We start from the raw sequence: 13,353 nt of genomic DNA on the forward strand, positions 1-13,353 counted from the left end.
AGCTGAAGGACTCTTTGGCATTGAATTGGCTAAAAGATCAAGAAAGACAAGGGCTCCAGGTAAGAAAGCATTTATATCTAACTTATAATGACTAGATCAGTGGCACTTTTTACACCCAAAAAAAAAAAAAAAAATCTGACTTCTAATATATCATATATCATTACTCATACTTATTTTTTATTTTTTTTAACATAGCTGAATGGTGGAGTTTGTATGGGAGCTCAACTCCGAATTTGCAACAGTTAGCTATAAGAATCTTGAGCTTGACTTGTAGTGCATGTGGTTGTGAGCGTAATTGGAGTGTGTTTGAGCAGGTGAGTTTTAAAGTATGATAAGTAGATTTTATCCTTTGATGAGCTACTTTATTTCATAGAAAATTCCAATGGTTTAATTATTCACTATAGTCTAATACTTAGTTTTCATAAATGGTTGTAGATTCACACAAAAAGAAGGAATAGACTTGCACAAAAACGACTAAATGATTTGGTCTTTGTGAAGTATAATCAAAAGATGAAGGCACGATATGATAATTGTGATGTTATTGATCCCATCTCCTTAGATGATATCGATGAAAGTAATGAATGGTTGTTGGGGGAAATGGGTGCTGAACCTTCTATGAATGTTGAAGATGAGTTGGTTTTTGATGATGATGATGATGGTTTGACATGGGGTGTAGTGGCAAGAGCTGCTGGTGTTGGAGAACCAAGGAAGAATACTAGATTCCAAACAAAATCAAGGGCAAGCTCAAAGGCCTCAACATTACAACCAAATATTGAAGAGGAAAATGCTGATTCTGATGAGACTGAGGAAAAGAATGTTGATGGTTATAAATCTGGTTCAAGTGGCTTTGAAAGTGATGGAAACTTGAGTGAAGACTCTGATGATGACCTTTAGATTAAAAATAACAACCACATTTAGGCTATTAAATAGGCTAATATGCAGAATGTTCAATCTAATAGGCAGAACAGAATGTTTAATCTTCAAATGCTTTTGTTTTGTCATGGATAGTCATGAAGTTCAATCTTCAATGTTTTGTTAGGAGTTTTCTTCTTTCTAATATGAAGTTATGAACAATATTTTGGTTTAATATTCAGATTTATTTGATATTTGGATGGAGACTAATTTTTAAATAGTTATTTATGTTTGTATTCAGACTTAGTTGATGTTTGATAATTATCTGGACTTAGTTGATTGTTGATATTTGGATGGAGACTAATTTTTTAGAATTTGGGGCCTCGCTTCACTCGGGCTAGCGCCTTTTTGGTGCCTCGTCACCTCGGGCGATACAAGGCCTTGGCACCTTAAGGGCGCCTTTCGCCTTTGACTACCTTGTATACTGTTTTCTTTAGCTTTATCAATGATTGACCATCACAAAACATTCTAGATGCACCTCCATACTTTATTGATCCCACTCTTATACTGTAAACACTGGGATACATATTTGGAATATATGTATAGAGCAAGGATACATATTTGGAATATATGGACTATAAGTCTATAACAATGAAATGCACAAAGCTCAGAACTCCCAGTTACTGATGAGCAATCGACGATGATATAAAATGAGGGCTAAGAGTAATACAATCGAGGATTCATGAATGAATAATTATATATGATAGCCTACTATACTTTTGGGTTAGCAATTAGCATGTTATATATTCCAAAATGCTGTGAAAAATGGTCCAAATGTTTTAATACTACTTGCATGAGACTATTTCAGTGCACTTAGTGTTTGGAACTTGCTTACGCATTGGCAAGGCTCAAGATTGATGAGTTCTCAAGGACAAAGATGGATGCAACAGCAAAAGACCTCATCGACGAAAAAGAAGTGGCCCATTCATGCCTCAACTAACAATAAAACCATCTTCCCTGGAGAATAATGAAGAAGACTTGATAATACATGAAAAGAAAAAAGGGATTTCCAATTTCCATCCTAACTTTATGTACAAATTTTATTAGTCACTTATAAGCTTTGGAACAATGACAGAACAAGATGTGTCCTGATTTATCTTATTTCATGTGTTGGCAAAAATGTAGACTAGTTCACCAAGCACCTCCCCAAATCCAATGATCAGTTCCATGTTATTACTCATATGTGTTCATTGACTTTATATTATTTCATAAGTCCTAAAAAAACATCAAATTTATAAAGTATTAAAAAAAAAAAACTAAATTATTATAGGTCATACGACTAAGAATTTGAATTCACTTACCATTATGCTATAATATACGTACAATATTCTTCAAAACCATCTTACATAAAACATTACAATATTATCCGTACATAACAACTTTCTAATTGAATTAAACAAAAAACCATACATGTAAACCTATAAATTAAATAAGACTTACTTATTAATAGAAGAAAACCGAGCCCATACCCAACAATTATATAATTACTAAAATACCCTTAACTATAGAATAACTAAATAAATATAAAAACCTAATTAACAACTGTGGATACCTATTCTTGGGCTTTGCCTGTAACGTTAAGCTTCCAAAGGAATTTGCCTTTTAATTGAATGCAATTCCAGGGCTACTCTGTTCATGTCCATTCTGTCTGTAGGAGATTGTGCTGAACATGCAAGTCCAATATGAAAGATCGATATCAAGCATTAAGTTTGTCCACTTGTCCAGTCACTCCAACTTGAAACCATGTTATCATTTTCTCCTGCTTTGTTGAAAATTGAATGGTCCACAATCTCCATCACTCGTCCCGGCAATGCCAGCTTAACAAAGTTGTGAAGGTTCAGGTCATCTTTGAATAGTTTATCGATGGGTCTTCTTCTAGTTAACATCTCCAATAAGAGGATCCCAAAGCTGTACACATCCCCATTAGTTGAAAGTTGACTACCCATTCCATACTCTGCAAAAATTTAGAGCACTTTCGTACACTAAGAACAATTCTTACTCAATGCTATTAAACTAGTGATTTGGTGAAGTTTGTATATAAATATTCTATACGGGGCATCCCTGTTTTGATTATTGATGCATTCATTATGCGTTAATACTTTTACAATTGAGTGAAATCATGATACATTACCTGGAGCAGCATATCCAACAGTTCCCTTAATCCCTGTTGAGCTTAATTGATTAAGAAAAGCTTCCTTCCCAGATTTCGAAAGGAGTCTAGCCAAACCAAAATCACTTATATGAGCAATCATATCATCATCGAGAAGAATATTGCTTGGCTTTAGATCACAATGAATAATAGGGGTTTGGCAGTGATGATGAAGATAAAGCAAAGCCGAAGCCACGTCTATAGCAATGTTGATTCTTTGAAGAAGATTTAAACTTCTCAATTGCTTGAGCCCATCTTCAGGATGTAACTGCATCTCCAAGCTTCCATTTGGCATGAACTCATATACTAAAGCTTTAAAATCATTGCCCTTAAAATCAATACTCGAACAAGCAGTCAGAATCTTAACGAGGTTTCGATGCCGGATGTTCCTCAAGGCTTCACATTCGGCAATGAAACTCTTGGAAGCTCCTTGCTTTTGAAGATTGAGTACCTTGACTGCAACATGTGTTTCATCTGGACCAAGTTTTCCTTTATAGGCATTACCAAAATTACCTGAACCAATCAAATTCTCCAAAGAGAATCCATCAGTTGCATTGTGTAATTCTTTATAAGAGATCTTTTGGTAGGAGGGTCCACAGGTGGAAATGGAAAGGCTTTTTTTCTTCGACTTTTTCAACCAGGAAAGAGCCATCAAAGAAAACAATGTCAAGCAGAAAGCAGCTGCAATGCTTATGGCCAGTATCAATTTCAAAGCAAAATGCTTTTTGTGTTTCTTGGGGCATGCAGGCAAATGCAGCTCTTGGATCCCCCCACAAAGACCAGTGTTGCCTTTGACTTCAAATGCACTAGCATTTCTGAAGACCCCTTCTACAGGTACATCTCCCTCAAGATTGTTGAAAGATAGGTTTAAAGTTTGCAACACTGGAAAATTAGCCATATAGCTTGTGATTTGACCGGACAAGTTGTTGTGGGAAAGATCAAGATATTGAATACCTTTTAACTTACTTAGGTCGGGAATGGTTCCTTCAAAGGAGTTGCCTTGCATATAAAGTGTTTCTAAGGCCAAACATTCCCCTAGCTGGGCTGGAATCTCTTTGGAAAATTTGTTGTATGAAACATCTAGTGCAACAAGAAGTTTCAGGTTTCCAAAATCTGGTGGTAAAAAACCGGTCAAGGAGTTATGAGACACATTAATTTGGACTAGAGGAAGGCCAAAAAGTTGCTCGGGTATGGTGCCATTTAATTTATTACGGAAAAGGTATACCTCTTGCAGGTGGCTACACCTTCCAAGACTAGTGGGTATGCTCCCTTCTAAGCTGTTATTGTACAAGGAGAGAGTTAGTAATTGAGTCATGTTGCCAACGGAAGACGGGATCACCCCAGTCAATTTGTTTTCACCCAAGTACAAAGCGTTCAAGTTTGTGAGCTTTCCAATTGAAGATGGAATATTCCCTGTTAACAAGTTAGATCCCAGGGCAAGTTTAGTTAGGCTAACAAGATTTGATATTCGTGTAGGTATGCTCCCACCAATAGAATTGCCATCTAGCCCCAGATATAATAATTGGATTGAGAGGTTTGTTATGGAGTTAGGCAGCTCACCTCCAAGCTGGTTGCCGCTGACATCCAGATACTTTAACTGGCTGCAATTGTTCAAAGAACTCAGAAAACTCAAATCATCAACTGAGTTATTTCCAAGGAGATTAGAATAAGCATTAAACCATTGAAGATTTTGTAGATTACCAAAACTCATAGGAATGATTCCTGTAAATTGATTATATGGGATATCAAGCTCTTGAATGTCTGACACATTGGACAATGAAACTGGAATTGTTCCTGTAAATTGGTTTCCTCCTGTCAAAAGTATCTGCAGATTTTGAAGAGCAATGCCCAAGTCGGGGTTGAGGTTACCAGTGAAGTTGTTATCAGTCAAGGCAATAAGTGTGAGCAATGATAAATTGTATAGGGAAGGTGGAAACACACCAGAAAGATGATTTCCTGATACAAAAAAAGATGTCAAGCTTTTCATTTGGGCTACTGTATTTGGGATTTCTCCCTCCAAATTGTTAGCTGCAAACCAAAGATATTGGAGAGAGGACAAGTTCCCCAGAGAAGGTGGGAACCTTCCACTTAGATGATTGTGATCAAGAATTAGCATTTGAAGTTTTGACAAAAAGCCAAGTTCTGAAGGGATTCCTTGTAGTAAATCGCTGTACCGGAGATCAAGATACTGTAGGTTGGAACAGTGAGAAAGATTGACTGGAATTTCCCCTCCCAATATTGGATTAAGACTCAGGTTCAAATTTCGAAGCCTGGGCAAGTAACCAACTTCTGAGGGAATTCCACCATGGAAAGAGTTACTTGCAAGGTCGAGAGATCGAAGGAAAGAAAGATTTCCAATGTGGGGTGATATGTTGCCAACCAACTTATTGTTTTTTAGGTCCAAACCGATGACTCTTTGGTGTTTGTTGCCACAAGTGACCCCAACCCAGTGGCAGAAATGGAAAGAGTCATTCCAAGAAGCCAGGACATTAAGAGGGCTATCTATGTGGGACTTGAATTCGAGCAGTGCAAGTTTATCCGTTTCGTTTGAAAGTGTGGTAGCTAAGGAAAATTTAGAGATGGATAAAGAGAGGAACAGAAGAAAGATGGGATGGTAGGTTAGTGAGAAGAGTGGTCGTGTATTCATAAGCAGATGATCCATCTTGTAGGAAGAAATTAGCTTCTTCAGAGAGAGATACTGACATAGGCAGGAACTCTCACGCGTAGGCCTGTTCAGGATTTGACCAGCACCGATGATGCTCCACCGCAGATGCTCGGAGAGGTGGCCGGCAAGTAAGAGTGTGTAATTTGGGGATTATAAAGAGGAGAATGGTCGAAACGGAGGCGTTTTGGTAGAGTTAGTTGAGTGCGGAGAGATCGAGAGGAAGGAGGTTGGAGTTTCGGCGCTCTCTCTCTCTTTCTTTTGTTTTTGAGTTTTTGTGTTTGTCTACAATACAATGTACTACTAACTTAACTACTATGTACAGTATGTTTTTAGTTGTTGTTATTGTTGTTGTTGTACTACGATCGATTGTAGAGTCGTAACTAGTAAGTAGTGGATTATGGGTTGGTGAATGCGGGCCGTGAAATATAACGAGTGATGGAAAGTATAGGATGTGGAGGTTGTGGCCCATATCACTTATAAACTGGGCTATTCATTCCTAGCCGTTGGAATCTAGTAGTATAAAAATACTAGTGCTGATAAATTCAAACATATAGAGATTTGTCATTGTCTCCAGCTCTCGTCTCATGCCATGTGCATGCCTGTTTGCTTTGGCCTTTTCATTAATAGACCCAAATCTTTCGTTCTTGTTATTTTTGCTCTTTTCTTGGCCTCAAACAATTGTTGTTAATACTCTAAATATCTTACAGGATGTAATAGTATTTCAATGGTTGAGAATCCACTACCTAGCTCATGAAAAAATTTCTATCTATTTTAACAAAAAAAACCTACTTTTTTTATTTTACATATTCACTTTTCGAAAACATCTCACACCAAATTATCTACTTTACACTATTTCTTTAAAATATTAATTTTTCTTGATTTTTTTTTTTTGTTGTTTTTCTTTTTTTCACAATTAACAACCACCATCCACTTTATTCCTTCATCCTTGGCATATGTAAAGAAAGAATAAAAAAACTAAATAAAACATGAATAATGCTAGTGTAAATTTACACGGATATTGTAGTAACAATATATTTTTACACAATTTTGCATAGTCTGATGTGAGTGAATTTTGGGCTTGGTTGGCTAAAATGTGATAAATTTTCTATTATATGAGCACTGATGCGAGTGCTTTGAGACTCTAAATCCTGGTTCCATCCCTACATAAGAGTGACGCATGTCATCTTACTATTGTTGGTTCAACAAAGTTTGTATCCAAATTTTGTCTTATGACTAAAAATATATGTGGATGATTTTATTAATCGCCATGTAGTGAGTTAAAAGAATTTTCCTTCAAACTAATTGAAGGTAAACTTTTTTCTTTACTATTTTGGGTGTTATATGCCTTTTGGAGATAAAATATGTTTTGATGTTGTTGCATGAGACTTTATCTATTGTCTTGAGATTTTTTGTGTACTCGTAGAACTATTACAGACTCACGCGATGCGTGGGAATATATAATTATTTTGTGATATATTATAATGTCTAATTTGTTCTCTAAAATTTGTTGAAGAAAATTTGTTCCCTCTAAAAATAAAACAATTTCTATAAGTATTTTCCATCGCTCTTTTTATACAAATATAAAATTCTATTATTTTATATTTGGGTGTGTTTGATTGCTTTTTTAAAGGTGGTCCATATTATTTTAACTACTATTATAGTGCGTACCATTTTCCTTATTTGTTTTTTTTTTTTTTTTGGTAGATCTAAACTTTCTAAGTTTCAAATATATTATACAAATTTCTTCTTCTTCTCTTAAGGAGATTATCATGATAATCAAAACTCACCACAAAATTATAATATTAACTTAACAAAAATTAAAATTAAACTAAAGGAAATTAAAGATAGACAATATAATAATTTATTACTCAAAAAATTTATAGGTACATTTAAATATATAACCATGTATATTTTATTTGAATATAAACTCCAACCTCCACTTTCAAAATAACTAAATATTAATCCAAAATAAAATAAACATAAATAATAAGAGGAAAAGAGGGGAGTTGTGACGGAGACTTAAAAAATACAATACTAAAACGTATCAACACAAAGTAGAATTATAAATAAATAATAAATAAAATTTCATCAACTTGAGGGTTAAGTCTATAGTTAGTAAATACGGTATGCATATATTATGATAAACATACAAATAGGTTTAATTCGGTATCTTTCAATAAAAATGTGTTTCAAAAATTCAGCATAAAAATATGGAAACAGAAAAATAAATAATATGTGTGTCATACAGGTGTTAAACGTTTATTTTTAAAAGGTTGTGTAAAAAATACAAAAATATTTATCATATAAATACAATATATATATATATATATATACACTCAGTTACTCACTTACAATAATTATTGGGGTGTACTACTGAGGGGATGAAGCATGGCAATAGGTTGTGGTAGCTTTTGTGTTTAACTTTTTGTGAGTTTCACAATTTAATAAAAAGTAATGCTAAAGACACAAACAATTTTACAATATTTTTACAAAATGTTAATGTGAGACTATGATATGATAAATTCTTACGGGTTTTCATTTGGACCCGCTATTAATACATATTTTTACTTACTAATAATCACTTATCACACCAACAGTTTGTAAAAAGATTTATAGAGTAGTATGTGGCATTAGTATTTTTCCTTAATAAAATAAAGAATAATTTTCGCAATAATTTGATAATAAAAACTAAGTGTCAAGCTGTTAATAGTAGGTAAAAAAATGATATAAGTTATGAACTCTAAATGAAAATGAGTAATAATTTACCGCATAAACTTTGTTGTAAAAATATTGTTTATTGTAGCACTGTTTTAAAATAATATTAAAAAGTTAAAACTGATTCTTTGTGTTTGACTTTGAGGGCATTACGTTTCATTTAAGATTATTTTAATCTTTTATATGTGTAGTTTCTCACTTTCGGGTGTGTTTAGATACCCTTTATTTTACTGAAATTAAAAAATTATTGTTGAAAGTACTATAGATAAATGTAAAAGTTAGTTAAAATAGTACATTAAGACCCATAAATAGTGTCAAAAAAAGTAGTGAGGCTTATAAATAATAGCAATAATTTTAATTTTTCATTTCAGTCTAAATGAAAATGAGTAATAATTTACTGCATAAACTTTGTTGTAAAAATATTGTTTATTGTACCACTGTTTTAAAATAATATTAAAAAGTTAAAACTGATTCTTTGTGTTTGACTTTGAGGGCATTACGTTTCATTTAAGATTATTTTAATCTTTTATACGTGTAGTTTCTCACTTTTGGGTGTGTTTAGATACCGCTTATTTTACTGAAATTAAAAAATTATTGTTGAAAGTACTATAGATAAAGGTAAAAGTTAGTTAAAATAGTACAATAAGACCCATAAATAGTATCAAAAAAAGTAGTGAGGCCTATAAATAATAGCAATAATTTTAATTTTTTATTTCAGTCTTTGACAGCAATAGGTTTGCGTTAATTTTGTTTAACTTATATATATTTTCGTATTTTACAAACCCTTTTTAACCTTTTTCAACCAACACGCAAAGTATACTTTTACGTACAAGAAGTTTAAGTGTAAGACACACTTATATACTAAGAAACAATAAAAAATTCAGCAAAAAAAAAAAAAAAAAAAATTGTGAGAGAGTACTCAATTTTTTTTTTTTTTTTTTTTTATGCTCAAGGACAGAAGTCATAGAATTAAGAAGCTACAGTGATAAAGATGTTTGCACATGAATGCGCGTTGTCAAAAAAGAAAAAAGATTCCCACTTTCTCTTTTTGTGGAAATTGCAGAAAATTGCATAACGCGTAGGACACCCTCAGTGGAAAATTGTAATAAGGAAAATTCCAACCACGTAACAAGTCATGACTCATGAGTCAACTCACACTCTATAGTCATGAATCAACTGACACTTTATAGCCACTATATTATTATTATTATTATTATTATAAAAAAAAATAAAAAGGACTCACTAACTTTTGAATAGAATATATATATTGTGAAAAGGAGCCACTATTAGCCATCCTTTCTTATTTCATATTGTAGTAAGCACTATTTCTCTTTTTCCCTATCAATTCCATATTTTCAGTTTGATTTTTTCTCTCTAAGATTCAATTCTAGTACACTTGTTGTAAATCATCATTCTTTCGTCAATTTCCCAATCAAACGTAGGTACTCAAAACCTTTCTGTTGAGAAATTTAGAACGTGATTGATAGAATTAACAAGTTTTAAACCCAAGTTATTAATTAAATTTATTATGAATAAACCTTGTTAAATTTCTTTTGTGCTTTTTCTTTCTAAGAGAGAGGAAACACACTGTAACGTAGGTACTCAAAACCTTTTTGTTGGAAAATTTAGAACCTGGTTGATAGAATTAACAAGTTTTAAACCCAAGTTATTAATTAAATTTATTATGAATAAACATTGTTAAATTTCTTTTGTGCTTTTTCTTTCTAAGAGAGAGGAAACACACTGTAGATGGGAGCGCAAGAGGATTTTGAAGAGAGCTATCAAGTGTACAAGTTTATTTATTTATTAAAAGTAGGGTCTGGTTAATGTGTGTCTTTAGGGTATATATTAACAAATTTATTTTTGAAAAAAATTTATTAGAAATTAAAAATTTATCAAAATTTTGTTAATTTTTGATAAATTTTTTTCAAAATTAATTTACTATTGTGTGCTTTTAGATACACGTTAATAAAATCCTTAAAAGTAAAGTCTAGAACAAGAAATTCATATTGTGGGTCTGTTAAGTATCATATTTTCTTTTTTAAAATAACAAATTTTGAAAACTAGTTTACGTCAAGCAGTTGAGGACTTGACTAATAATTTGATTCCCATTTAATTTCATTCTAATCAGATGAAAAGTGGATCAAATCCAATTTATCAAAAGTAGGACGAATATGAAATATTGAAAAGCTTCAATAATTCTAATGCAAAGAGATTCACGGGTCTAATCACTTTTGCTGAAAGTAAATTTGGGTTGATTCAAAAATCAAATCCGGTGCTGGCACGAAAATATGAAAAATAGTGTTATGTTCTGTCACATTCATAATAAACTCTATTTTCATTAAACACAATTTCTTCGTATGCAATAGAACTAATAAGTCTTTATACGGGTAAAATATTTCAAAATTAATTTTGATAAAATTCGAATATTGGGTTCAATTGGTGAGTGTGTGCATGGAGGAGAACTTGCTCCAAAAAAACTAGTAACAAAACCTCAGTAGTTTATTATATTTAACAATATTTTACTTCAAAGACCTTTATTTTTCTATGTATTTTTTATTGATTGTGTGCATGCAGGACAACTTGTTCCAAAAAAACGGAGAGAAAAGAGAGAATGACCAAGCTTCTCTTTCCTTTTATTTTCAATGTTCTTTATTGTACTTATTAAGAAAATGCCATGCATATTAAAAAAAAAAAAACGGTTGTTTAGTAGACAAGGCAGCGCATTATTAGCAGACTTTTCTCCATTTGAATTCCATTTTACCACAAGTTATCCTTTCTTTCTCATTATCAAACCTAAAATTTCAGCATTATTTCTTTCTATTCATTACTTAGTCACAAAAATTAAACCATAGAACATATAGAGTAGATTCAGTTCTCATTTAAATTGAACATGAAATAAAATCATATCAATTTTAAACTCTTTTTGATATCCAATTTTTCTAGACTCTAATTGGAAATAGTTTTGGTTGATATTCAGTATGTTTAAAATTATATTGAAACTTGCTTTAATACACACACACACACACACACACACACACACACACACACACATATATATATATAATGCACACAATGGCGAAGCCAGAAATTAGAACAAAGGCTATTCAATTGTACTCAAATACTCTTTTTGTAACTGTGGAATTAGAACAATTACGTGTAGTGTAGGGATTAATTGATGGGGAAAGATTGAAAGTGGAAGAAGCAATTCTGTAGAAAAATTAGCAATAATGCAGTGCTGTGTTAATTAGTAGATTGGACAGGAAAAATATTCTCATTATCTTTCAAAACCTTAGTATTGCTATCATGCTAAAAAAAATTATTCTATCTTTGGTGCATTCAATTTCTTCCAAGTTATCATTTGAGCCCACTAATATCTTCACTTTTTTACTTACAAATAATCACTCTCCAAATCAAAAATTTATAAAAATGGCTAAAAGAATTTTGTGAGACCTTATGAACTTGTTTATACACTTATTCAATTAAATCTTAAATATATTTAAGTTGATTTTATGCATGTATATACATAAATACTTGTTTTTTTGAGAAACCTATATACATAAATATATACTTGAATCAAGCATCATACTTTGATAAAAAAGAAAAAATCAAGCATAATGTTATTATGACATGTTATTATATTTGAACTCTGTTTAAGTGTGTGTTTGGCAGAAATTAAAAAGTCAACTTATTTTACTATTCAGCTTATTTTTGCTATTATTCATGGGTCTTACTGCACTTTTTGGTACTATTTATGAGTCCCACTGTACTATTTCAACTAACTTTTACTTTTATCTACATTACTTTTAACAAAAAGTTTTCAATTTCAGTAAAATAAGTAGATCTCAAATAGACCCTAAGTAATTAAAATAAGCTTAAGTTTGAGCTGGACTCAACAAATTTGATTAATTTCTGATAAAAAGAAAAATGGCTCTATTCATTTAAATCCTAGAAGTATTTACTACCGGGCCTTCTGGTCTAAGTGGTACCCGGTTATCCTAGTGACTGTCAACTCAGGAGTTCTAGCCCCTTCATAAACAATTACCCAGCAAAAAAACAAAAAGAACAAAAAAAAAAAATTCCTAGAAGTATTTCAAAAATTATAAAAAAAAGTTCTAACTTTTTTGTTTTAGCTGCCAATGCTTTTGGAATTTAGAAATGTTGTTTCATTATTGCTTGATGCTACTGCGTTCACACTCACATTTTGTAAATGATTAATACTGACAGGACACCATCAAAGGAAAAAAAAAAAAGGGGTAGAAAAACAGTCTAAAGTTTTCGAATGAAAAACAACATTTTCTTTAGTCATAATTATTGAGGGTAGCTGTGGTGGAATTCTTGGTTCCGCGCTTTGTTGATGCTGACCTGACCACATATAATTGCTCATTTTTTTGTGTGATGCTACCACCATTAAAAGAACAATTACTAGGAAAGTGCTCAACAAGATTACCCTACTGGATTGATAACGATATTCTAAGCAAGACACAACCACAGCTATTTTAGTATTGTTGTCTTGCTAAAAACAAATATTCTCTATTTGATGTACACAATTTTTTACTAGCTAATAGCTATCATTCGAGTCGGCATTTTTTTTATTTATAAATAACAAATTTTCAAATCTTAAATATATTTAAGAAGATATTTATTCATGTATAAACATAAATATTTGTTTTTCTTTTTAGAAACCTATATACATAAATATATACTTGAATCTACCATCATGCTCTGGTAAGAAAGAAAAAATCAAGCATGATGTTAGTTTTATTTATGAACATGTTATTATATTTGAGCCATGCTTAACAGTTGCTGATCATAAACTCAAGTTTGAGCTACTGAAAGTTTGAGCTGGACTCAGTAGCTCGATTCATTTCTGATAAAAAGGAAAGGTTGGTTGATTCATTTAAATCCTAAA

The 13,353-nt window shown here is 31.9% G+C and overlaps 1 protein-coding gene across 2 annotated transcripts; it reads right to left on the reverse strand.

Moving 5' to 3' along the window:
* Positions 1–2,239: 2,239 nt before the first annotated feature.
* On the reverse strand, positions 2,240–6,058 carry LOC112011132 (putative receptor-like protein kinase At3g47110). Of its 2 annotated transcripts, none has more exons than XM_065767575.1 (3): positions 4,622–6,055; positions 3,044–4,474; positions 2,240–2,866 (listed from the first exon to the last, which is right to left on the reverse strand). In XM_065767575.1, the coding sequence occupies exons 1-3, from the start codon at positions 5,721–5,723 to the stop codon at positions 2,616–2,618; spliced, it is 2,784 nt and encodes a 927-aa protein (XP_065623647.1). In that variant the 5' UTR covers positions 5,724–6,055; the 3' UTR covers positions 2,240–2,615. The 2 variants fall into 2 exon arrangements, with proteins under 2 accessions (XP_065623647.1, XP_065623648.1); XM_065767576.1 differs by having other exon boundaries at positions 2,678–2,820; positions 4,622–6,058.
* Between the last annotated feature and the right edge of the window lie 7,295 nt (positions 6,059–13,353).

Source organism: Quercus suber, unplaced genomic scaffold, assembly GCF_002906115.3.
Source record: "Quercus suber isolate HL8 unplaced genomic scaffold, Cork oak 2.0 scaffold_824, whole genome shotgun sequence".
Lineage (NCBI taxonomy): Eukaryota > Viridiplantae > Streptophyta > Magnoliopsida > Fagales > Fagaceae > Quercus > Quercus suber.